This window comes from Prunus dulcis, chromosome 1 (genome assembly GCF_902201215.1).
Source record: "Prunus dulcis chromosome 1, ALMONDv2, whole genome shotgun sequence".
In the NCBI taxonomy this organism is placed as follows: domain Eukaryota; kingdom Viridiplantae; phylum Streptophyta; class Magnoliopsida; order Rosales; family Rosaceae; genus Prunus; species Prunus dulcis.
Genome location: NC_047650.1, coordinates 15,104,216 through 15,128,359, shown reverse-complemented (window position 1 = coordinate 15,128,359; position 24,144 = coordinate 15,104,216). Strand labels below are relative to the sequence as shown.

General features: G+C 36.0%; 3 protein-coding genes across 3 annotated transcripts; all 3 read right to left on the bottom strand.

Moving 5' to 3' along the window:
- Nucleotides 1–4,209: 4,209 nt before the first annotated feature.
- On the bottom strand, nucleotides 4,210–4,698 carry LOC117614975 (transcription factor IBH1-like). The gene has a single exon (XM_034343935.1). It carries the CDS (start codon nucleotides 4,696–4,698, stop codon nucleotides 4,210–4,212), a length of 489 nt encoding a protein of 162 aa, XP_034199826.1.
- A 1,760-nt stretch (nucleotides 4,699–6,458) lies between these two features.
- On the bottom strand, nucleotides 6,459–8,764 carry LOC117614968 (zinc finger MYM-type protein 1-like). Its single transcript, XM_034343923.1, has 3 exons — nucleotides 8,487–8,764; nucleotides 6,864–8,373; nucleotides 6,459–6,503 (listed from the first exon to the last, which is right to left on the bottom strand). Exons 1-3 carry the CDS (start codon nucleotides 8,762–8,764, stop codon nucleotides 6,459–6,461), a joined length of 1,833 nt encoding a protein of 610 aa, XP_034199814.1.
- Nucleotides 8,765–10,364: 1,600 nt separating this feature from the next.
- LOC117616607 (probable pectinesterase/pectinesterase inhibitor 35) lies at nucleotides 10,365–13,260 on the bottom strand. The gene is made up of 2 exons (XM_034345979.1): nucleotides 12,124–13,260; nucleotides 10,365–11,413 (listed from the first exon to the last, which is right to left on the bottom strand). The coding sequence occupies exons 1-2, from the start codon at nucleotides 13,199–13,201 to the stop codon at nucleotides 10,713–10,715; spliced, it is 1,779 nt and encodes a 592-aa protein (XP_034201870.1). The 5' UTR covers nucleotides 13,202–13,260; the 3' UTR covers nucleotides 10,365–10,712.
- Between the last annotated feature and the right edge of the window lie 10,884 nt (nucleotides 13,261–24,144).

The following is a 24,144-nucleotide window of genomic DNA, read 5'->3' as shown; positions in this document are numbered from 1 at the left end:
TTAAGTTGATGAGAAGGATACAAATTAGAAGAAATTTGATGATGAGATGGGATTGTGCAATATCTCCTAGGCCCTTAGGAAAGGTTGAAACCAGCAAAAAAAATTGTTGCTGATTGCATTGCTATTATATCTGGAACACCCAAGTTCCAAGTAGATACTGCAATTGGTGGGTAGTTTGTAGTACATTTGGATGATAGGACCTGCTCATGCAGGAATTGGGATTTATCTGGTGTCCCATGTAAGCACGTAGTGTCTGAAACTTATATAGACAAGTGTTACATGAAGGAGACATTCCTAAAGGCATTGAGAACATTATACAACATGTGAATGGAATGGACCAATGAAAAAGAACAGATTTCCCTGAAATATTACCTCCTATGTACAATAGACAGCAAGGCAAACCAACCAAGGTTAGGAGGAAATAGGCAGGTGAAAGGAGACCAAAACAGGTGGGAAGAAGATAAGAAGGTACCAAGACTCTCTCAAATATGGTACATGTGGGCAAAAGGGTCATAATTCACTAATAGGCCATAGACATAAAGCCACCAAATGATAGAAACCAACCTGGTAAGAAAAGTAAGGCTAAGGCTGCTGTTGGAACTTTTATCCCAGTTTCCAAACCTAACAATTATGAAGCTGAGATGGAGAGGAAGGATCAATTGAGAGAGAAGGCAAAGCAAAGAGCTAAAGTACTGAAGGTAATTGCACTTTACAATTGTATTTGCTTGTTGGGATGATGGTTGTATGATTATAGGTGATAGTATTCCGTCTTTGTTTGTTTTTTCAGGAAAAGAGAGACAAAAAGATAGCAGAAGTTGTAGCAACATCTGCAGCAGATTCAAGCAATCCAACTAGAGTTGTGAGGAAGAGGGCTAAATGCAGCAACACAAGATGCAGCAATTATGCTTCTGTCCAAAAATCACAAAGTGGAATGTAGGATCAATTAGGATTTGGTTGGGTTTTCGGTTATCTGACAAACTATATTGGAGGTTGTTTTTTTGGCTTTGGTATGAATGTATTTTGGTTATAGAGAAACTAAATTAGAGGTTGTTGGCTTTGTTATGATTGTATTTTGGTTATGGACAAACTATATTAGAGCCTGGGTTGTTTTGACATTTTGGTATGAAATGCTTGGTTATGGACAAACATATTTTTCTTTTTTCTTTTAACAAGGATTTTAAAAATAAGGAAATCAATTTGTTTGCTATTGCTGTGGCTTTTTCCCTTCTTCACCCAAAGTAAGTCTCATGTGCTGGGATTTTTGTTTCCTTCTTGGTCGCCAATTCGTTTCTTCTTCTCTTTTTTTTTTTCTTCCTTTTTTTTTTTATAAAAAAATTTAGCTCTTATGATTAGTTTCAGTAGCAAACTCGAGGAGGAAAAGGTTACGCAACTCAAGACTCGAACCATGATCAATTATGATTTGTTTATTTTATTCAATTTTTTTTTTAAATAAAGCTTTGAGTCTTCAAAATTACAGCTTCACTAAATAATTTCTGGCTCTGCCAATGGATTTGGCTGATTCTATCCTCATGAATACCGATGTCTATTGAGGGCATGGTGTGATGAAGTTTACCCCTCGTGTTTTCAGCAAAGCGGCCTATGATGTTGCATGCCTAAAGCATGTAACATCTATAAAGTTCTAAATACCCAACTCCGTAAAATTAGAGATTAGGTTGAAAATTAAAACCTTGTTGATAAATAATGTTCCGATCCACATTCTTTAAACAATTCATCTTGAAAATGTTATCCTTGAAGAGAAATGAAAGCCCTTAAAGAGGGGGGTACCTCAAAACAATAAGATGCTTATAAATATGCATTATGTACATGAGAATCATGGGGTAAATAAATTGAAGGTAACAAATGATAATTTTGATTTATAATAAGCTACTACAATCTTCAAGAACTATGATGATATCAAACTAGGCTTAATGAATGTTGACACGTTACATGATTTGAAAAAAAAATTGGAAAGAGGCAATTCCATTTTATACTAATAGGAAGAGTGGGATATGGAACCATTGGCCCATGAATTAGGTTGTTGGATAGAAGAAAAATCAATGTGAGTTTTTAATGATCATTCTAGATATTATTATGATTTTAATAATCGTGGTAATTTTCTTTGATATATTTGTTGGAAATATTTTGAGCGCTTGGGAATCAAGGAAAATTAAAAGATGTGATGCAATTTAAAGGATTCTACACATTAGCCATAAAATAAAAAATAAAATAAAGATAACATCATCAAGAGATATGATGTTATCAAGACTAAGAAAGGGTCTCAAAATAAAATCAAAAACCTTATTCGAGCAGAGCACATTCTTTCTCTACTTTTACCATTTTCCTAAGAGTAGAAGTAGCTTAACTAATCGTTCGGTGAGATTTCTTGTCAACGGTATGACAAATAGCTTTTTCCGGCTGTGTAAGTATCCACCATGCTCATGGCCAACGAAGAGCTTCAAGGCTGAGTTTTTTTCCATTAGCAACACTTATTAGTCTCGAAGAAGAACTTCCATTCCATCCAAAGAAGTTTCTCACTGAGGTCTCACTTGAACCATTTGGACTAAGAGCTTCTGCCGAGAATTATGCCATTTTATATAGAGGCAATTCACTTACCGGAATCACTTAAATATGTTTTGATATTATCTTTCTCTTTTTTTAGAATAAGCGGTAGTCTTTTTTTTTTGTTTTTTTTGTTTTTTTTTGTTTTTAAGGACATTTCCTGTTGAGAGGAGTAATATCATACTAAACTTACACACACTACACGAATGCTATGACTCGAACCCAGGACCTTACCTGAGGGAGTAAATACTCCATACCTATACACTATTGGGTCCTTTACAAGCGGTAGTTTTTATTGATAAACTGGTTAATCAAATAAACGAAATCAAATTTCAATATGGCACCCAAATTTAATGAAAAACAATCGTATCCGATGAGAAAATATCAACAAATATCCTTAGTTGGAAGTAGAAATTAATATGCTAAATGTAATAAGGGGGCAATGTGCCTACCAGTAGAAAGGGCTTTGACTTTCAAACCAATAATCTTAGGTTTGAAATCCGCACTTTGACAGTGTATGTGAGCAGTGACGGAGCCATAAAATTTTTATAGAGGGGGAGCCTCATATATTGAAATTTATTTTTCTTTATGTGGTGACATTTTAATTAATTTTTTACTTGATACAAATTCATAAATTTAATTACTATACTCTATTATTTTATATATCACATTAACTATATACTCATCATTGATACTAGCAATAGACATTGCATGTACTTAGTTAAATATACACACTAACAAAATTCAAATGGTAGTTTATTACTACAATCAAAGTCAAAATAAGACGAAAAGAGAGTATCGGTAGTAATAATAGTGGAAAAGGGAGAGAAGAAAAACATAAAAGGCACTTTGAAGTTTGATAAAAGATGTGTAATAGCAAGGAGGGGGCATAGAGGGACACCACCCGGCTCTCTCCCCCCCCCCCCCCCCCCCCCCCCGCCTTTAGCTCCCTTCGCCCCTGTACGATTGTATAAATAAAATATAAAATAAACTACTATAATAAGGGTAAATTAGTAAAATTGAATAATTAAATCAAAACCAAATACCATATAGTAGCAATAAATACCCCATAATTGGTAGAAGAAAAGTGGATGTTCATATTATAGTAGCAAGAAACGTGCAGCAAACACCCTCTTAATCTTCATATTATTCTTTCCATAAAATATATATTCATATTCGCCTGCGTGCTGTAGGGAGCATGCGCAATAATTGAGACCTGCTTCGCTTATGTAAGAAACACACACAGAAGACAATCCCTAGACAAGCACATGCAGAGAATGAGAGAGAGAGAGAGAGAGAGAGAGAGAGAGAGAGAGAGATGTTAACTTAAATGAGAGCCTCTGGCTTTAACTTTATACAAGTCAGAATTTAGGTATATGTGATGTTTGAATATTGTATATACAAAATATTCAATCCGTACATTAATTTCAAGTCAGAGTTTACACATCCTTCTTTAAATTCAAATAACTATATATATATATATATACATATATACTAGTCATGCAGTAAACCAAATTTGAGTTCGAGCATATGCAGTAAACCAAAACTACATATATATATATATATATACACTTACCCCCCACACAACACTCACCTGTATCATCTGTATGTATCAATAATTTCATTCCTTCCGCTTCTTTGATTTCTGTCTCATTTAGAAAGATGATCAGCTAAAGCCTGCATCACCTTAATCTGCGTGGAAAGGCATGTTATGTAGTGAGCAGTTTCCTCCAGCAAGCTGCACAAATCCATGGACTTGGCCCCCGGAACGAGCCGCCGAAGCTTTTTTGCTTGATCCACAGGAACCGATCCCTGTGATGATCTTGAGGCCTTTTTAGTCCTCCTTCTGATCACAACAATCCTTTTCTTCTTACGGTGCCTGCAGGCCCGGTTTCGAAGCTTAAAGAGAAGAGCCCTGCTCCAGTTCATCCTTGGCCCAACAGCATGAGCCATGGATAAATAAGCTGCTATCTTTATTCTCTGCCTGCGCTTTTGGATCAGTTTTTCCTCTGAAGACGACGATGAACTGGGCGGAGCATGGTTTCTGATTTGCAAGAGGGATCGAACAAATCTATGAGCAAACTTGGTTCTGCAGGATTTGATGTTTAAGGTGACACCGGTTGTAGTTATATTAGTCATGGTCAGGAGATACAATTTTAGGGTTTTTTTCATGGAAGGTGAGCTGAGGAGCTCTCTCTCTCTCTCTCTCTGTGTATATATATATATTGGTGGTGGTGGTGGTGGGGGATCTAAATCCTATAAGTGACAATATGTAGCTCTGACAGAAATGACTTTATGGGATTAAGGAAAGAAAGATAGGCAATGGCCAATTGGAGGGCCTCTTGCTTGCTTTGCAATGACAAAAGGCATAAGCTTTGATGAGCTCTGAGAGTCTAATTAGCACACAGATTAGGGGAAATGGAAGGATGGTGAAGAAAGAGGGAAAAGTTTAGGCTTACATGAGTGGTGGGTTGAAGAACTTTATTAACTTTTTGTTTTGTTTTAATTATCTTTATTATAAAGGCATGCCATGTGTCTATATCCACTAGGGTGCGTGGGAATCACGCAAGCTACAAAAGGGTGAGATGGAATGTTCCTAATCCTATAATTTTCAAAAGGAAAAAATAAACACTCTTTAGACTACCTATAATAATTATTTTTATTTTTATTTTATAAAAAAGAAAAAAGATAACAAACTTGTTTCGGACTAAATCAAGTTCATACTATACTATAGTTGAGATGTGGCTCGAGATTTCCAATTTAAATAAGTTAGTTTTCTAACCGGTTTCACAACGAAGGTAGGCTTTTGGTTATTCCGATGACCAAATCATCATGTCTAAAGCTTGCTCGTTTAATCCTTTGCGCCAATGTCTGCCTTCATTCAGTTTGTACTTTGTTTTAATAATATACTATCGTTTTTTAACATCCTAATGGCATGTTTATTAATCTGTAATCGGATTAGGATGAATTGAAATGAAGATGAATTGAATTGGGAAGGAGTTGGATTGAGGAGAATTAGATTCTGGATTCCAAATGAAGTTGTTTACTAAACTATATGGATTGAGAAGAGTTAGATTTCGGATTCCTTTGAAGTTGTTTACTAAACCATATGGTGTGGGGGTTAAAAGTGTTACTAATTACTAAAATGTCCTCGTTGGTGGTTTAAAGTAGATGACAAATTTGAAGTTTTAAAAATTGTGTGAGGATATAATGGGTAAAAAAAAAAAATTCCTAATCAGTTAGTATTCAGGAATTAGAATACCACATCTCACCTAATAATTGAATTCTTCCAAGATTAGGAATTGAATTCCTAATTTTGCATGAGCCCCACTTACTTTTTAATTTTTTGATGTGAAATAAACGCAGGAATCATCTATAGACGGAATTCAATTTCTAATTAATAAACACTATAAGTGAAGAAATTATTTTATAAAAAATTTTGTCTAAAAAAGAGAGGCTATTGTATAAAGAAGGGCATATTTGTAAAATAAGCGAGTGAATGAGTCGCGTCGGATTTTCGGTGCTATATATGGTTTTGCCCATTTCTGTTTGAAGCTGTCAATTTGAAGGAATAGGATGTTGGAGAAGTGCGGTTGTGGACCCACCGAAGGGCCAACCACCACATGGTAGCACATGGCTCACTTACCCACTTGTCTAATGAGAGAACCTTCCTTTCTTTTTCTCTAATCTAATCTTCATTACTTGCTTATCAATTAATGCTTTTGTGTTTGTGTTACATTTAATCTTTTCCTTAAATCCGATGTCGGCAGCCTCTGCTTCTTGTCTGGCACACAATTCACAAAAGTTGTTTTTTCTTTTCGTTTCTTTCATCCTACATCAATGTTTGGTGACTTCTTGATCAGTTTAAATTAATGACACCCAACTTTCCAAGTGAGGTCTCAAATTGTGACAAACTCAATGTTTGGTGAACAAGAATCGACCGACTGATCAAGTGTTGGAAATATGAGAAGTTCTAATCATGATATAGTGCCAATCAATTTTAATGTGCTTTGTTTGTTCATGGAACATGTTCTTCGTCGGACCACGTTCCCCCATTCGTTCGAAACCAGGAGAGAGAGACATGCAGACATGCGGCTACCAATCCCTTTCAATTGAGAAAAATCAGTCATCGTACGCATATGAGTAATATAAATCTCAAGTTGATCTTCAAGTGCCAAGAGATCTCGGGAATTAAAATCTTGAGGATAAAATTCAGCAAAACGAAGTAGCTTTTGTTTGTCAAAAGCTATGAATGAATCATCTGGACTCAAACATGTCAAACAAAGAAGTAACTCAGTATTTACCTCACTAAAGCGACAATTTAATTCCGCAAGTTGCCACTCAATGATTTGAATAAAGATGTCCACACGATAATGATGGAGGTGTGTTATTATAGGAGCTCTCCAATGTGATCTCCATTGAGCTACATATGCATCATCCATGTTTGGAACCAAGATATCATGTTTGGCACAAAAGGAAGATACTTGATCAAGCAAGGCTTCAAATGCATTCTCTCTCATGTGTTGTAGTTGGTCCTTGCAAACTTTGACTAAAGTCATTGCATTCTCAATATCTTGGTCTTTCCTCTGTAATGCTTGTGACAAGTCATTTGTGGCTCCCAATATAGATCTCATGAAAAATAGGTGAAATACAAACTCAAAAGATTGTATTTCTCTCAATGACCTATTTGCTTCACCTAGATTATCAGTGGAGCCATCCTCAATAATAAATTTGAGCACTTTCACCACAGATTTAAACATGGAAATGATACTAAGTAATGTACCATAATGTGAGTTCCAACGTGTATCACCGGGACGCTTGAGACAAGTTTCTTGATTTAAGCCTCGTCCTGTTGGAAAAGTATCTTTTTCTAGAGCTTCCGTAACATCCTTTTGTAGTTGATCTCTAAGAATGTCACGACGCTTGCACGATGCTCCAACAATATTAACCAAGCTATTGCAAGATGTGAAGAAAGTGGCAATATCAGCATTTCCCTTTGTCACGGCCACAAGAGCTAATTGAAGTTGATGTGCAAAACAATGAATATAATAGGCACAAGGATTTTCTCTCAAAATCTGTGTTTTAAGACCATTGAACTCACCCTTCATATTACTAGCTCCATCATATCCTTGTCCTCTTAGCATGGAAATGCTCAATTCCTCTCTTGCAAACAATATGTCAATAGCCTCCTTGAGTGAGTTTGATGTAGTATCCCTAACATGTTGAATGCCCACAAACCTCTCAATTACATCCCCACTTTTGTCCACATAACGAAACACCACCGCCATCTGTTCTTTTACTGACACATCACGTGATTCATCAACTAATAAAGAGAAGAATGCACCATCCATATCCTTGATGATTTTCTTAATAGTTTCAGTGGCACAAGCATTCACAAGATCTTTTTGAATTGTTGGAGCTATTAACTTGAGATTCCCGGGAGCATTTTCTAACACAACGGCCTTCACTTTCTCATCATGATCAGTAAGAAACTGTAAGAGCTCTAAATAATTCCCCTTGTTGCTTGAAGTGTCACTCTCATCATGCCCACGAAAAGGAAGACCTTGCCTCAATAAAAATCTCACACAATCAAGAGAAGCTGTCAAGCAAATACGATAATCAATACGAGCTTGCTCTGATTGCTTTATCAAAACTATTCGGATGTGTTGCTTTTGATTCATAAGATCCACACAATACTGTCTAGATTGATTATGAACACTTCCAACAGGTCCAACATGTTGCCTAATTTTATCTTTCTTCTTCCAATTCCAAAAACCCATCTGTGTGAAGGCGTCGCTACACCCTTGACCAATTCTGAAATTAGATTTGAAGAGATAACAATAAAGGCAAAATGCAGCATCTTTACTAATACTGTACTCCAACCAGTCAAACTCATCAAACCACTTGACATTAAACGTCGATCATACCCTAAAAGATCAGTTTGTGGAAATGTGTGATCCTTGGGCTGACATGGACCCTTTTGTAGATATGCTCTTCGAACTTCGTCTCTAATGTTAGGATCATAATCCAACATTTGAGGTCGAAGTCCAGGGTCTGCAATAAGATTAGCTAAGATATCTTGCAACTCACTTTCTTTCAAACTATCCACATCTCTAGAAATATCCACATCTCTCGAACTCGAACTACCCACATTATCCGAACTAAAAGTAGTTGATGCGAACCTTCTCTTAAAGTATCGTTCCATAACTGTATTGGTAGAAATAACCAATCAAACATCAACAATATTAAAAAGCCATAACTTATGCAAACTAACCAAAATAAAATCCAACAACTAATCAAATTTACCAATTATTATCTAACATAAAACACTAATTTATTCAAACAAACTAACCAAAACTAGAAGCCCTTAATTTATTCAAACTAACCAAGAGATATAATCTTACATAAAAATAAAATCCTAATTTATTCAAACTAACTAACCAAAATCAAAACCCCTAATTAATTGAAACTAACCAAGATATTCATATAATCTAACATAAAAATAAAACGATAATTTATTCAAACTAACTAGCCAAAACCTCTAATTTATTTAAACTAACATAAAAGCCCTAGTTAATTCAAACTAACAAACTAAAATAAAATCTCAACAACAAACAACAACAACAACTAATCAAGAAAAACACTAACATATAAGAATCTTTACTAATTAATTAAAGCATAAAGAAAATAGGATAACATACTTTCAAACTAACTAACCAAAATCAAAACCCCTAATTAATTGAAACTAACCAAGATAATCATATAATCTAACATAAAAATAAAACCCTAATTTATTCAAACTAACTAACCAAAACCAAAACCTCTAATTTATTCAAACTAACATAAAAGCCCTAGTTTATTCAAACTAACAAAGTAAAATAAAATCTCAACAACAAAAAACAACAACTAATCAAAAAACACTAACATATAAGAATCTTTACTAATTAATTAAAGCATAAAGAAAATAGGATAACATACTCTCAAATTTGAGGGATAAATCCACCTTTGAAATCAAATTGAATTTTGGAGGCACTTATTCAATTTTCTGCTGCCCAGTGCCCACCGCCGACGCCACTTTACTGCCTCCACCGACTGATTTGTGAGGGGGGAGGGAAAGCCACCATTAAATTGGATTGGAGGTTGGTTGTTTTTGTTGGGGTTGGAATTTAGGTTAGAGAATTTGATATTGAGAAGAAGAAATGGGTTTTGAAACTGATGGGTATCGGGCTGCTGTGCTGCTGTTTTGTTGTTTTTTTTTTTTAACCTGTGCCAAAACGACGTCGTTTTGGCCAGGTGTTATTTTTAAAAAAAAAGTATAAGTGAAACGACGTTGTTTTGAAGAATAGCGCGCAAAAAAAAAACCTTAAGTGCAACGACGTCGTTTCGACGTCGAGGGCGCAAAAAAAAAAAACCACTTAAATGAAACGACGTCGTTTTGACGTCGACCAAACAAAAAAAAAACAAAGCGCGCTGTGCGCAAGAGCTGCGCGCAGCAAGCTCTCCACAGCTGCGCAGCAGCACAACATGTTTGCCCCATTGGGGCATTTCGTCGAGCACCTTGTGAGGGTCAGTTTGGGCGGCTCTAATGGAGGATTTCAGAGGTTGCAGGGGTCAATTGACCACCCTTGCTCCTCTGTGGATCCGCCCTTGGATGGAGGCAATGGTACGGAGGAGACGAATGGTGAGAAAATGATGAGAAAAAGCACACTGAGAGATAATAGGAGAGAAAAATTAGTGAATAGACAAATAATGATACACCAACGTTAAGGAAAGAAAAGAAATTGAAATTGGATTAACATGGCTAATTAAAAATAAACATGAACAAGGAGTCTTTATTTTTTAACATTGTGGGTTTGCAGGCCCAAATCACTAAGACCCCACAATCCTGGGCCAATCGACACCAGCCCTAATCACCATACAATTCTACTACAATCAATAAGTAACCCAACCTTTTCTTGGGTTGCCCTTTTGTTTCACACCATAGCAAACAAAATACAAATATGAGCTTATATTAAGGCACAATTCACCTGAGAGTAGTGATTGTCACTCCTAATAACTTAGCTTCGGCACTCCAAACTGAATATTTTATCATTTTTGTACCGTTGCAATGGTGATGCCAGAAGCCGAACGAGGAGTGCCAAAATCGCTACCCTTCAGCTAATCAATCCTGAATCGAAAGACACCCCGGTGGAAGGCAACCAAAGGTTCCCAGAAATGAAACCACCAACAGTAAAACCTTGAGCTACAGTTGTTGTAATTGAAGCATGGTATCCAGGCCACTGAACCCTACCTGAAGTTGAAGCCCCAGGCCCAAAATTCAAGTACTCACCATAATACAAAGTCGTTAGGCCAAACCCACCTGCCCAAGGAGACCACCCAGCTCTATTTATTGACTCATCCAAATAAGACTGCATAACAACTGTTCTAGAATACTGCTTCCATGGCCTCCCAAGATATGTCTCATAATTGGATTTGACTGGAGCAAGATCTGATGCAGCTGATATTTTGCAGTTATGGATTGAAATGCCTGTGTTTTGATCTGGGCTGCTTCTGCCTTGTGCTGTGACGAAGTTTTTGAGGCCAGATGATGCAGGCTTTCTTACAAATATGTTGCAGTTTTGGAAAACCACAGCTGAGTTTCCGAATATGAAATCGACAGTTCCATAGATTTGGGTTTCTCTGTAGAACTGGCGCTTGGAGTGAGTGTAGAGGGTGTCTTGGTAGCCAACTATTGAGCATCTGAAGATCACTGACTTGTCTGCACCAACTCGAAGAGCAACAGCTTGTTGCTTTGCAGGGCCGGCGCTATTCACAATTGTTATGTCGCGTGCTATAAATCCATCACCCATAGCAGCTGAAATTCACATTTGTATATCATTAATTTGAAGTACAACATGTCCAAATTTATCATCATTTTTGTCTCTCACATTTGAGGAATATAAATATTTAAGGAGCAAATTGTTTGATAGTTAGAGGTAAATCCATTTCATTACGCAGCAGATAAACTACTTGAGTGTAGTAAAATTTATTTGCCAAAAAGGTATATATGTAGTAAATAAATTGAAAAGGTCAAATAAGAGTATATTTTGTTGTCATACTATCATAGCAAAGAACGAAAACCCTAATAAAGTTGTTACTATTTGGATCATATTTACTTACCACGATGTTAACTACTTCTCTAATACAGGTGAGTCTCACATACACTAGTAGGATCTACCTCTATTAAAGAGATAATCAACTATGTCTTTAATAAATATAGTACAAATAGCATTATTAATTAGTAATTAGTTTAACAGTATTAATTCATTTAAGCCATATCCACCAAATCATCTTTAATTTATGAAATCTATTCGTTTTATATGAAGTAGCAATACCAACACCTTTTTTTATATGATTTTAATTACTTTTTTGGTTTGTTGTTTTTCTCATCAACCCACTTTATATTTCGCCCACCTCTCATAAAAACTTTTAAAGAAAGAATACCATACTCAACCTATTGATGGAGAGATAATTCCTAAGATACCCCTAATTAAAGAGGAGGGAAATTCATATATAAATTCTTACCTACAGTGGCAGACTCGTAAGTTGTCCAACCAGCTTCCGAACTCCTACTGCCCACGATAATGGTCTTCCCCAATCCATCACCAATTAACATAACGTTCTTCTGTTTGGTGGGTATTCTTATGTATTCATAATAAGTCCCAGCTTTTACGTGAATTACAGATCTGCCTCCAGTGGTACCACTCTCCTCCAATGAGGCCACCAGCCCAAGTGCCTCACCAATGCTTTTGTGCGTGCCACTCCCATCCAAAGCCACCACGGCATGTGCTTCCAATTCATTCACAGAACCTTCTAGAAGCTTCCTCTCCGTGCCTGAGACCCATGTCGGAAAATCATCCGACAACAGCCTCCGGCCGCCGACAACATTAGGCCTAGGGTTTGTGTTTTTAGTTCTACTAGTCATCATGAAAAGTGATAGGGAGTTGCTTATGAATTGGCTCAAGTTCTTAGCTGAAGTCTCCATGAGGCCCTTGTCTACCTTAGAGTTGTCATTCTCAAGGCTCTCTAGACAAGTTTCTTGATTGGTAAGAGCAGCACTGAGCCAGGTTTGGACATCATCGTCAACATGGCCATAGGTGCTGCTCTTAGTACTTTTGCCGTGCTTGCGTATGACATTATCGAGTGAATCGATACTGTCCTCGAGCAGCTCAAGGCAGTCGTTGATGCCACCAAGCAAGTGGGGTTGGTGAGCATTTTGACGATGGGAAATGGAGAAGTTATAGGCAAGGGCTCGAGCCAAATGAGCCTTACTTATGCTGAATTCGACTGAGTGGACAAAGAGATTTTCAAGGGTTTGAGGGGCTTCTTTATAAGCAGTACTTGTTTTGGATGATGAGGAGATGAAAATAGATTCACAAGCTGCTTGGTGAGGAGTTTTTTTGCAAAACGATAGAATATTATTGTTGGCTTCTTTGGAGGGTCCTTCTCTAGAGAATTTGGAGAAATGGGATGGTGAAGAAGCTTGGTTAGCTTCTGCTAATAAGCTTGAGAAGGATAAAATTTCTATGGTCAAGAACAAAGGTAGAAAGAGAGTGTGTGCTTTGCTTCTGTGTCCTCCATGGGAGGAAAGTATAGCCAACATGCTAAACAGAGAGAGAAAGACACAGAACAGAGAATAAAGAGAAGGGATCTAGAGAGAGAGAGGGGTACATGAGCTAGCACTTAGCTTGATTACTGGTGTATATAAGGACCTCAGCTTTCATGTCACCTTATGACTTTTAAGGGAATAAAGGGAGCTTTGGCTGTTATAACAGAGTGATATATGTCATTATACTGCCTACATTATTGCACTCACTTCCAATATTTGTTTAAAGGCAACCTTATCTTAAATTTGGGTCACCATGGGAGCCCGTTAATTATAGATAATAGACTAATTTATGTGTGTATCAGTTTCATTTACATTTGTGACGACTATTTTTAGTCAAATTTAGTGAGAACTTATATTTTATTATAACCGTGTAGTAGAAGAGGCAACAATCATTATGTAGGGACAGGGACGGACATTACCTCATGTGAAGGCATTACGTGTGAAGGAATGTTATATGGGTAGGCTCGGGTGGGTTGTATTAGAGATTTTAGGCTCCCCCCAACCTGAGGAACCGTCCTTATATAAGAGAGATCAAACGCAAATACAAGCGAAATACACTACTTTAATCAACTGATCTAATGTTCGCATTTATCAAGTATTTCTAGTTTACACTAATTGATTACTTTGTTACACAATAAGGAATTAAAACCATATGCATATGTTGGCAAAGGACCCGAGACCAAAGCAGATTGTGCAGGCTGGCAGGATGCCAGCTGCCTAGATTTCCTATCACTACTACGTCCAGTCGTTGTTAGATCCATGCATAAGAAATTATTAAAAATAATAATCGTGATTGATGAGGAAAGCTAACCAAACTGTTTTGCCCAAAGTTAAGTTGTAGAAGCGAAATTTCCACTGGCCCAACCAACTTTATGGCTTTTCTAAAGAGAGAAGCATATGTCTTTTCCCTTTGTCATCTTTTGATGTTCTCTTCGGTTTGTATACTCAAAGAAGAACCCAAAAAAATAATAATAATAATTAATTAAGAAGTCTTTGAGATGATCAGCTTAATTAAAGCATCTTCTAAGTTGGCGTTCTCGCAATAATTTTAAAGTGTGAAGATGACGTGACATGCTGACGTAACGTTACAATTGCACACACACAAATTATAGACCATATCTTTTTTTTCTTTTTCTTTTTTAGTTTACAAATTAATAATTTTATGTACATGTATTATAATTTTCATATAATGTTGTGTTATTGTCACACTCACGTTACAAATTATAATGTTCTCACTCTCACACTTTGGTTTTTTATCTGTCGTGAAATTAGGAAATCCCCTATTGCCTTTAGATTTTAGGTCTTTAAATAATTCGTTGATTGGTAGTGCTACGTAAATCTAATTTTGTGATTTGTGTATAATTTGAGGCATACTTGAAATTTGCAAGTGAATTTGGATCTTCTTTATTTTTTTTTTTTTTTTTCATGCATATTGAATTGCACGAAGTCTTTTTAAGATAAAAAGATTGAAATAATCTATGGTGAGTTAAAAGAAATAAGTTTGAAGCTGAGAGCTTTAAGAATGAGTTGGTTTGGTATACTTCCAAGCTCTACTTCCAAAAGGACAGAGCTTTAGACATTGAAAAATCAATGGATCAAATCAAGCTTTATATATATTTACACACACTTATTCTCTCATTCGAACATATACGCACACTTATTCTCTCATTCAGATGTCCGCATGTTATTATTATGTGGATGCCATTGTAAATTAGGAGAAAACCTGAAAGGAGTAATAGAAAATATATGACATTTGCACGATAATAATGTCTGAACGTCCAAATAGAAGAATTTATATATATGAATTATCGAGATATAGATCACAAAAGTACATAAAATTTTATTTTCCGAAAAATGTTTATGTGTGTTTGGGCGTGCCATATAAGAATCCTTGCTGGTTAAGTAATCACTAATCAGTGCACACTATTATTGGTAGCAAAGCAGACCTACACAATTATTAAGTTATATCCAACAAAATGGCAGATGAATTCAAAGCAGACTCTTCAAATAATTCTTCTCAAATCTTAATGTCTGGTGCAAAGTTGCGTTCGAAAAGAAGATCTACCCTTCGTAATGAGGTGTTATGCCGCTGCGGACTATATTACTATTTCTTCTTTCATTATAAACCATATATTGTTCTTCTACTTATTAATCACTTTCCTGATTGGAAATTTAAAGTAAGCTACAATGACCAGAAATTTAAATATAAATTATACTCTCCTTCAGGATATTCCTATCGTTTCCAGGCGAGCTAGAATTGTCAGGTTGGGAAGTCCAAATATAAAATGCTAATTTAAAACTTTAAAAAAAAAATTCCAAAACTTACATATCAAAGGTAAGCACTCTCTCCACCTGTTTGTACATGTGAATGTAGTTGGAAAGGAATATATATATATATATATATATGTGGTTATACTTTATGCACATATATATGAGGGTTCGACATTATTCTCTAGATTACTTTAAACCATAAAGTAATGTGATTCCTTAAGGAAGAAGGAATTCATAGTTGGGATATAGCCCAATCTAGCTAGAGCTACCTGATGCATTACTGATAGATCAAACACACATAATGTTTCATTAAGAAATAAGTGTATACAATGGTTCCATGGACAGTTGAGAAACTTGAAAGCGATTTGGATAAGACCCTAAAATGCCTTAGGGGTGGTTAATTGCATAACAAAAAAATTGGTAAAGATTGTAATTATCTAACAAAAACCATTAAGAGCATTTCCAGCAGTTTGCCACTTGCCATGGCAAGGGGAGCCCTAGGGCAGCTACTATTCATGTGAATAGTGGCTGCCCTAGCTCTCCCCTCCAGCAAAGTGTGTTTCCAGCCGTTGCCCTTTGCCATGGCAAATACTATTCATTTTTTTGTTTTTTTTTCACAACTTTTTTTACTTAAACAATTAATTTGGATAAGATTTTCGGATAAGATTTTTGGGTTCCTATGTGTCAATACTATTCATATCGGATAAGATTTTATTTTATTAGTTGTATTTGTTGGTATTTATAGAAAAAGAAAAAAAAAAGAGGATTTGGTGTTAAAAGTGAAGAGTATTGGTTGGATTTATAGACACTGGCGGACCCACAATAGTAAAGGTGCAATATTGACTAAGTATGAAAAATGGTTTTTCGAAATAATCATTTTCTCAAGATAATTTTTGGCAGCTTTTATTCCTTACACATCAAATAAGAAAACTTGATTTTATGGGATTTTAATATGAAATATATATTGACTTAATGAGCCATCATTTTTAGCCTAAATCGTATTTTGCGTCAAAACCGATTTTTCATATTTTGATTTGGTGGGAATTTTATTTTCTAGTATTTTTATTTGAATTCAAATGGGGGGTACTTCATTATTTACATTGTAAACTTAAGTAAATGGAGTAATATAAAAATAAATGAAAGTAAAAGGACAAAAGACATTTACTTAAATGTTGAAAATGGAAATAAGGTATAGAGAAGGAAAAAAAAAAATTAATTTTTTTGGTATTTTTTTAAAAAAATTTCCATTTTTTTCATTTTTTTTATTGCACAAAAATTGGCTATCGTTGGATTGCTAGAAAAAATCTGATCGGAGAGCCCAGCACTCTAACGTCAGCCTTACCCTCGGGCCAGCCTAGTCTGCTGGGTCCCACCATCTGTCCGGGCTTGCTTTTGTTGCTGGAAACCACTTTTTGGTCCAAACCCCACAGCCTGAGTCCAGCCTTAACTGCTGGAAATGCTCTAACTATACCAAAAAAATCAACACAAAAACCTTTATATATAAAAGCTTACATTTAGGGATTCCTCAAATAAGTTATTTGAGTGACGCCCTTGTAGGGCCCACTTCACATTGTATTTCACTAATCAAAACCGTCTATTTTATAAATATTTACTTAAAGATCATGTCTATAAAAAAATCACTTAAATCCAATAACATTTGACCACTTAATTAAATTATTGAAATTCACGTACAACACCGTATTCATTGATTTTATTAATCTCAATTAATTGCCTTAATAATTTTTTATAAGGATATATGTAAAGAAAAAAAAATGATTTGGATATCGTTGAAAATTTTTTTTTGTAGAGAACCATAAAGAATGTGTCAACTCATTGCAATACTGCTACTCTAGAAAATTGACGGCAAAAGAGAACACTATTCAATCGAAAGGCATGATATATTATACTAGGATTCTCCAACAGAAAAAGTTAGCATGACAGATGGAAGCGTAGCAACACAACAGCTTAAAAGTGAGTAAAAATTAATTAAGAATTAACACATGAGGTGACACCACAGCAGAATGTGGGCCAAATTCTCTCTCTGCCCTCCAATTACACCTGAATTCGATTGACGTACGACACAATTTTGAGACAATCTCATATAATACTCTCTTTGTTCTTCTTCTTAACGAATGACTAAAAAAATAATTAATTAATAAGAAGTAAAGGAAAAAGAAGCCAGGAAAAATCCAACCCCTCTTTAAGATTGAAGAGATGCTTGGTTGTTAAACGAGTTGAGTGGAGGACAATTTGGTTTGTGGTGGTCATGAATCATGATCATGAAGCTGCTCAAATTGACTAATTAAGGGGGGTGGACCGTGGACCTGGAGGCATATGTGTACTTCAAAAGTCAAATCTGCATTGCATGGTTATAACAATATAGATCATGAAATGCATGGGGCCTTTCCAAAATTGAATTGTCAAGAGGGCAACGTCTATAGTGCAATTGTAATTGCATAATTTTCATGCAATTATGATTGGTAGTTGGCATATGATTTGACATTTTATTTTTTAATTGAATTTATTTTATTTGACTCACGATGATATGTTTATAAATTTCACAATGACATTTATTTACTTTTATAAATCTAAAGTTACCATTTTATACTTTCTTTTTTTATGAGAACCATTTTAGACTCTTTTTTTTTTTTTTTTTAATGAGAACCATTTTAGACTCTCTTTTTTTTCTTTTCTGATTTTGATATGTCACCTCTTTCATTATGAGTTGCTGGTTTTATTTATATGAATTATAATGGCTAGTTGTAGTTAATTCCTCCATATTTATTATGCTTAGTTTTTGAAAAACAATTGAGGTTGATAGTTTTAATTTTTGTTTCTTTTGTTTCATAGAATTGTTGAATGCGCATCAACATTTACTTGGGAGTTAGAAAGTCTTTATTTATCAAAAAAATTTCACCTCAAGTTTTGTCTATGTAATTGGTTGAAGAGAACAATGCAATTGTATACCTTATTGCATATCCAATTGCATTTATAAAATCAATTTCTAAAATAAGAACTATATTACTTGTTGAACTCTATTTTACACGGTTGTACTTTCGTAGACATCCTAGAAGTATTATAAATTTATATTTTTTTCCTAACATGGTCATAGATTTTACAGTACATTGTTAGGATTAAAAGTCAAGAAAAACAATTATAAAAGTAGAAAGTTTACAAGTTTTCTCGTAGATTACAAGATTTTTAGTTGTGTTTACAATTTTACTCCTCCAAGGTCCATTCTTACCTTGGTACTATGTGTTATTTTCTTTGTAAATTAGGGTATTACAATGTTATGGATTAGGGTGGACCATAATATTGTAACTAAGCTGCAAAGTCTCATAAATGAGAACCCAAATATTGTAACTTACAAAATTAGGGAAGTTTATAAGGTTATGGAGGCCTATGTATCATAGTGTAAATGTGGTCCTTAGTATTGTATACCCTTGTGTTTACAAGCCTAAGGACCAATTATACTCCTCCAAGGTCCACTTTCACCTTAACATTGTAATAGGAGTCCATTACATTATAAATTAGGGTATTATAATATTAAGAGCAACTCCACCCATTTGCCCTTTGTCATGGCAAGAGGGGGGCTAGGGCAGCCACTAGTCACGTGAATAGTGGTTGCCCTTGCAAAAAGCATTGTGTGTTTCTACCCATTGCCATAGTAAAGGCCAATGACTATTCATTTTTTTTGTTTTTTTCACAAATTTTTTTACCTCAATAATTAATTTGCATAATATTTTTGGGTTCCTACGTGTCAAGACTATTCATATCTCATAATCGGATAAAATTTTCGGATAAGATTTTTGGGTTCAAATTTCGAATGAATTTCAAAATTCAAATTTCAGATAAATTTCAAATTTCAAATTTCGGATGAATTTCAACATTCAAATTTCAAAGTTCGAATAAGATTTTCATCCTATAAAATCAAGTCACGTGGCATCTCTATCTAGCCAAAATTTTCTATAAAACCAGAGGCTCAACTCATAGCTCTCACACCACATCTTTCTATATTTTCATTTCTCAGAGTTTAGAATCATACTCCATTCTCAATGGAAGACATGAGGAGATGCTTGTAGAGGTAAGAGCAAGAAACAAATGAGAGAAGCCGTAGACGAGCTGAAAGGAAAAGGTTGCGGAGATAAGAAGATCAACAAGTTGTCATAGGAGTGGCTTTGCTTGATGAAGAAAACCAAGGTCGCCGTCATGGTTCACAAGTCGGTTGTGGCCCGAATGTGGACAGACGTAGGTATTCTCGGGGTAAGAATCTTTTGGAAGATTATTTTATCTCAACTTCTTTATACTCTAATGTTGATTTTCGAAGGCGATATAGAATGCAACCCCATTTGTTCAATAAAGTCATGCATGATATTTGCAATTATGATGCATACTTTGTTCAAAAGTGTGATGCTGCTGGGGTTTTGGGACTTCTTCCGGAGCAAAAACTTACAGCTGTTATACGAATGTTGGCGTATGGTTCATCTACTGATCAGGTGGATGAGATTGCCCGGATAGGGAAGTCTACTACGTTGGAGGCCTTGGTAAGATTTTGTGATGCAGTGGAAACTCTGTACACTAGGGACTACCTGCGCAGACCTACTCTCATGGACCTCCAACGGGTTCTATAAAAAGCCGAAGCTTGAGGATTTTCAGGAATGATTGGTAGCATCGACTGCATGCACTGACAATGGAAGAATTGCCGAACTGCCTGGCAAGGAGATTACGGAAATAGAAAAGGGCAAAAAAGTAAGCCGTTGCTGGCTTCGATACATGGGTTTGGCATGCCTTCTTCGGAGTTGCCAGATCTCAAAATGACCTCAACGTGCTGAGTCAATCCCCGATCTTCAATGATGTTTTCAGAGGTGAAGGCCCGAATATCACCTATCAAATCAACAATACAGTCTATCAGACGGGGTATTATCTAGCTGACGGCATCTACCCGAGGTAGACCACCTTTGTCAAATCCATTCTGAATCCCCAATCCCAGAAGCAAAGATTATTGGCTTCCTATCAAGAAGGATATATGAAAGATGTCGAAAGATGTTTTGGCATCCTCCAAGCTCAATGGTTGATTATTCAAGTTGCGGCATGTATGTTTGATGAGGAGGTCCTAAGAAGCATTATGATGACTTGCATCATCCTCCATAATATGATTGTGGAGGATGAGTATGATTACGATGCTGCAGAGGTCTACGAATTAGATCCCATGAACACGGCCTTGACAAGAATTTATGAAAGGCCAATGGGGCCACATGGAGAACCATTGGAGCAAGATCCGTTGGTTGGGGATGGTCATTTCATGACCCGTATGATAGATCGATATACAGAGATGCAATCTTCGTATATTCATGAAAGGCATCAACTTGACTTGATGGAGCATAGATGCTTTGGTTAGGTTTTATTTAGTTATGGTTTAGTTGTGTTGTTTTATTTATTTATTGTGCTTTGGTTGTAGTTTTTTATTATTTTTTATTATGCTTTGGTTGTGGTTTTTCCTTTTAATTATGTTTTGTTTGATGTATGGAATATGTTGAATAAAAAGGTATTTTATTGAATGCTTTGTTTATTAAATAAAGAAATCCAATATAAGTCATTAGGAATTACTACTATTAAAATAAAATACATGAATTAAAACAACTTTAATACAAAACATGAAAAATACAAATAAATAAAAGGTATGCCAACTAATTTAATGGTTTTGATCATTTAACCAATCTGTGTTGCTAGGTCCATCGTCACGGAAAAGTCTTCTTCTCATAACATCCCTTCTTTCTAGTTTTCAAAATTGATTTGTTTCAGGGGACATATGGTTTGTATCCATAGCCATGGTTTCCCGATCCGTCTTGTCAATGTGTTGTTTGCGCAAATACTCCCTTTCTTGTACATATTCTACTTGAATTGCCATCTCATTCTCTTGGTGTTTCTTCTCAATTTCAATTCTTATGGCGCTCTGAATTGCAAACACTTCAGAATTATTCCCACGGGTCCCGCTGTTATGTTAAACGAGACGCCACTCCATGATTCAACGACATCGGATTCACCTCTCGATTCCCCTATGAGTCAAGACTCACCCATCGAAAATGAGCCGAGGCCCATTGGCCGAAAGGCTGCGAAGGCGAAGAAAGGGAGTAATTCTAGCCAAAATATAACAAAATTTTTGCAGGAGATTGAAAGTTTTTTTGCCTTGCCCAATTGCACCAAACCACATCTGTGCTTGAATCATCTATTAACAAAAAAATAATAATAATGGAAATGCAAGAAATATTTAAAATATATGGGATACTCAAGTAACATAAAAATAAAAAAAATAATAAAAAGGTTTTTTTATGACGAATGGTCCTTGAGGTTTACCAAATTATCACCTTTCGTCCTTAACCTTTTTTTGTGACACTAATGGTTCTTAAGGTTACACTATGCACATCAAAATGGTCCCTGCTGTTAGCTTCCGTGAATCTTTCTATGAAAATACTGATGTGGCATATATATGGGGCTACACATCCAATAATATATTAATAAAATATTTAAAAGTATTTAAAAACTAAAACATAAAACATAATTTAATAAAATAATATTAAAAGAATGAAAGAATGAAAGAAAAATTGAACTCCCCAAATTGCACAGATTTGAGAGAGAGAGAGAGAGAGAGAGAGAGAGAGAGAGAGAGAGGAAAAAAAAATTTACACGAACAACCAACCAGAGAATTGAAGAAGAAAAAAAAACGAAGTAATCACAAAAGCCAGCGCCACCCCCATCCTCTGAGCCCTGACACCCCACACCCAGCCTTGCAGCACCTCTTTTCTGGCACTATTCTCTTCTCTCTGTCTTACATCTGGGTTGGGTGTGCTCTCTATCTCAAACCCCGCTCCTCTCTCTGTTCCCTCGAAAAAGCACAACCCCAGCCCCTCTCTCTCCCCTACCTGACACATCCTAACAGTGGATCTCCCCTTTCACCAAATCCATGGGTATCTTGATATGTATCTGAAATTTGAATTCGAGCCTTTAATTTGAATAAAATTTCAAATTCTAGCTAATTGGTTTGATAATACTGGACATTGTTGGAAATTAGGAACGTTATTAAATTGTTATTTAGTTTCCTTTTATTAGTTGATTGTAATTGATTTGGAGTAGTCTCCAAGTAACCTAGTTTTCCTAGTTAAGCTTGTAATATCTCTATAAATACTTAGCCTTTTGGCTCTATCAATAACAACTGAGAATTATTCTTCTTAACAAAATCTCTAATTTCACATGGTATCAGAGCACCGATTCTAGGGCGTCTCTTGAAACTTTTTTTACAAACCTTATTTTCTTCACAATCTGATGTTTCACAACCCTAGTTGCTAATCTTTGAAATCCTTTGCCAAATTGAGAGTCGTTGGCGCTTATCTTGTACAGTCGTCTTGTTCACCTTCTCCCCAATGATCAATATTTTATTCCCGCTACAAAAGCCATACCATCCCACAGTTGCTACATCTAACTAAACCAACAGTCACACCCTTCTTTGGCGCTGCAATTTCCTTATGTTTTTTCATACAAGTATTGCTCTCTATACAAATCATGTTAAGCCATCTCTAGTCATGCTCTCTGTTGCAATCAGATATTGAGCCCATGTTTTCATGTCTACTACGCTTGCCACAACCAAGGCATCTTCGGCCTTCATCGAGCCTACCCATCATTTTTTTAAGTCGTCTACGCTTGCGGCAGACACGCCGTCTTCATTGCGATTCCTTCGTGAGCCTCGTCACTGCTCACTGAGCCGTTTATTTCCTCCGTGAGCCTCGTCAACGCTCACCGAGCCATCATGTCTTTGGACAACCCACGACATCTCCAACAAACGCAGGAGGCTCTACACTAGCACCACTGCTGTTGACCAGCCACTGTGTTCATTGATTCTTTGCCCCTACCTAGAAACCATCGATCGCTCGTATCCAAGCCATCTATCGTAATCTTCCTGAGAGCACCTTTGCACAACTGCTGGTCCTTTTTCTCTCTGTGTTGCCATCGCTTCTTTGCACCACGACACCCCAACATGAGCGTTCACTTTCTCTCCTTTGTTGATATATCAGTTTCTCTTTGAGGTTTCACATCAGACCCAATTTTTTGTTTTCTTTCTCTACCTAACTTTTTTTCTTGGCCAAGTTTGATATTTTCTTTCTGTCTCCACATCACTCAATTCTTCTTCTTCTTTTTTTGGCTAACTTTTTCGATGGGTCATATCCTTTTTTCGGTGGGTCATTTTTCAAACCAAAAATAAAAATAAAAGTATTTTTTTTCACTTTCACGCCATCTTTGCTCCTTTTCCTTTTTTAATCTCTCTTTCATCATTATTTTTCATTCTCTCTTCTCTTTTTCCAAATCTCAACCCTCTACAAGCTTCGGATTTGAGGGGCAGATATGGGAGATAGACACATTGTCACACATCAGCTGCACACAGGCAGCTGCACACCATCATCAATAGCTTCCGCACAATTGCACCAGCAACATCATCAATCAGTTGCACCAGCAACACCATCATTCAGCTGCCCCAACAGCATCATTATTCAGCCTCAAGAAAAGGCATCATCAACAACATTTGTTGCACATTAGCAACAAAATCACCATCGTTGCACATCAGCAACATCAACAACAGCCTTCATACATGCAACATGCGCTAAACATCAGCACAA

What these genes read in the sequence shown, in the direction of transcription:
- LOC117614975 (XM_034343935.1), bottom strand. Translation starts at nt 4,698, where the DNA reads ATGACTAATATAACTACAACCGGTGTCACCTTAAACATCAAATCCTGC.
- LOC117616607 (XM_034345979.1), bottom strand. Translation starts at nt 13,201, where the DNA reads ATGTTGGCTATACTTTCCTCCCATGGAGGACACAGAAGCAAAGCACAC. An exon ending in TTACGAGTCTGCCACTGTAG is followed by an intron (nt 11,414 to 12,123) that starts GTAAGAATTTAT and finishes TGTGAATTTCAG; the next exon opens with CTGCTATGGGTGATGGATTT.
- LOC117614968 (XM_034343923.1), bottom strand. Translation starts at nt 8,764, where the DNA reads ATGGAACGATACTTTAAGAGAAGGTTCGCATCAACTACTTTTAGTTCG. An exon ending in CCACAAACTGATCTTTTAGG is followed by an intron (nt 8,374 to 8,486) that starts GTATGATCGACG and finishes ATCTAATTTCAG; the next exon opens with AATTGGTCAAGGGTGTAGCG. An exon ending in TAAATTGTCGCTTTAGTGAG is followed by an intron (nt 6,504 to 6,863) that starts GTAAATACTGAG and finishes ACACTTGATCAG; the next exon opens with TCGGTCGATTCTTGTTCACC.